Below are 2,058 nucleotides of genomic sequence, written 5' to 3'. Positions count from 1 at the left end.
TGCTATTTCTGCCAATCTACACTCAATAACCCATTATTTAAAATGAAAATCAAATTTATTAAAAAATCTCTTATCTACAAAAGTATTCAGACCCTTTGCTGTGGATCCAAATTGTGCTCTGATGCATCCTCTTTGTTTGAATTCTCCTTGAAATGTGTCCAGAACTTGACTGGAGTCCACCTGTGGCAAAATGAATTGATGGGACGCAGTTAGTTAGAAAGACCGGCCAAACTGAGTAACTGGGCAAGGGAACTGACCAAGAACCACACAACAGTGACTTACTAACAGAACTTTAGAGGTCTTCTGCAGAGATGGAGAACCTGCTGGAAGTACAACCATCTCAGCAGCACTTTATCACCCTCACAGCAGCCGTCATGGTACCTTGGAGTTTAGCAAACAGCGTTTAAATTAGAGAGCATGAAGAAAAAGATTCTCTGGTCTGATGAGAAAAAACTGAACCATTTGGACAGAACTCCAAACACTATGTCTGGCGAATACCAGGCACCACTCATCACTAATACTAATACTCATACCATCGATATGATGCAGCATGTTGGTGGCGGCATCGTGTTATGGGGTGGAGCTTGTCAGCGACGAGGACAGGGAGACCGGTCAGAATCAAGGGAAGGATGAATGACGTCAAATACAGTTAGGCCCTTGAAGAAAACCTGCTCCAGAGTGCACGCGACCCGAGACTCGGGGCAACGGTTCAGCTTTCAGCACGACAAAGACCCGAAGCATACAGCCAAGAAAGTGCTGGAATGGCTTCGGGACAAGTCTGAGACCGTCCTTGAGTGGCCCAGCCAAAGCCCAGACTTAAACCCCATAGAACATCTGAGGAGGGACCTGAAGATGGCAGTTCACAGACACTTCCCATCCCATCTGATGAAGCTTGAGAGGATCTGGCAGGAATAATGAGATGAACTGCCCAAATCCAGGCATGCAAAGTTTTGAAGCAGTAATTGCTGCCAGAGGGGCTTCTACAAAGTACTGAATTAAATGAGATATTTCAGTTTTTGATTTTAAATACATTTGCAAAAATGTCTAAAAGCATTTTTTTTACTTTGATATTATGGGTTATTGATGTTGCAAAAACTGATGTGCAGTTTTATCCATTTACAACTGCAAAAAGTGAAGGGGTTTGAATCATTTCTGATGCTGTAACTAAATTACATATCTTCATTTTTTTTTTTCTCTCTTTAATATGTGAAGCATTCTCACCTTGCCTAAACTGTCATGTAATCACAAACTTGTGATTAATTCTGCGGTGTTTTGTTTTGTTAATGTGCTGTGTTTTAAAGGTGGTGTGCAAGTATCTTGGATTCGATTCCGCTGTGTCTGACTACCAGCTACTGCACGGTGTCTCTCAAGCCGCAAAGGTCTACTACAACTACACCGGAGACTCCTCCTGTCTAAACACATCTCAGACAGCAACCGGCAGCCTCGGTTATCTCGGCTGGACTTACCAGGTGCGGTAGCACAGGGCGCAGTGATCAGTCATGTCACGCTGAATAAATTGGCGCACAGATGTGTCAGTGGGCAGCTTTTACCTGTATGAATGAATATGTGTTCAATCCCTCATCCCCAGGCCTGCACAGAGATGGTGATGCCCATGTGCACAGATGGCGTCCAGGACATGTTTGAACCAGGGGAGTGGAACTTCCAGGCCTTCTCCGATGAGTGTAACGCAATATTTGGTGTCCGGCCACGAGCCGACTGGGCAGGCATAGTCTACGGGGGGAAGGACATCGCCTCTCACAGCAACATCATCTTCAGGTAAACAGACCTCGGCAGAAGGTTCTCTGTGTTTTCTGGGTTTGTCTAGTGCAGCGAGCTCAATTAAAGTGCAGATTCCGGCTGGCTTTTATTTCAGGCAAATTAAGAGCAGCCATCTGTGTAGCCACAGGAGGTAGACAGACGTCTGTAAAATGTAAATGAAAAAGCTGACTGACTCTGGTGTAGCTTAATCACGAACACTAAGGTCGGTCATATGAGGGTAAATGCCAGTTAGCAGCTCTTGTCATGCGATAAAAAAAGTCTGGTAATAAGCAATTTGAT

The 2,058-nt window shown here is 44.6% G+C and overlaps 1 protein-coding gene across 1 annotated transcript; it reads left to right on the top strand.

Moving 5' to 3' along the window:
• The first annotated feature begins 1,268 nt into the window (after window positions 1-1,268).
• LOC111652586 (lysosomal Pro-X carboxypeptidase-like) lies at window positions 1,269-1,795 on the top strand. The gene is made up of 2 exons (XM_023402896.2): window positions 1,269-1,469; window positions 1,589-1,795. The coding sequence occupies exons 1-2, from the start codon at window positions 1,284-1,286 to the stop codon at window positions 1,778-1,780; spliced, it is 378 nt and encodes a 125-aa protein (XP_023258664.2). The 5' UTR covers window positions 1,269-1,283; the 3' UTR covers window positions 1,781-1,795.
• The last annotated feature ends 263 nt before the right edge of the window (window positions 1,796-2,058 follow it).

The sequence above is a fragment of the Seriola lalandi genome, unplaced genomic scaffold (genome assembly GCF_002814215.2).
Source record: "Seriola lalandi dorsalis isolate HSWRI2012SDOR001 ecotype SW California unplaced genomic scaffold, Sedor1 jcf7180001973656, whole genome shotgun sequence".
In the NCBI taxonomy this organism is placed as follows: Eukaryota; Metazoa; Chordata; class Actinopteri; order Carangiformes; family Carangidae; genus Seriola; species Seriola lalandi.
Note: the sequence above shows the minus strand (reverse complement) of the source record. Positions and strands in the feature narration are given on the sequence as shown.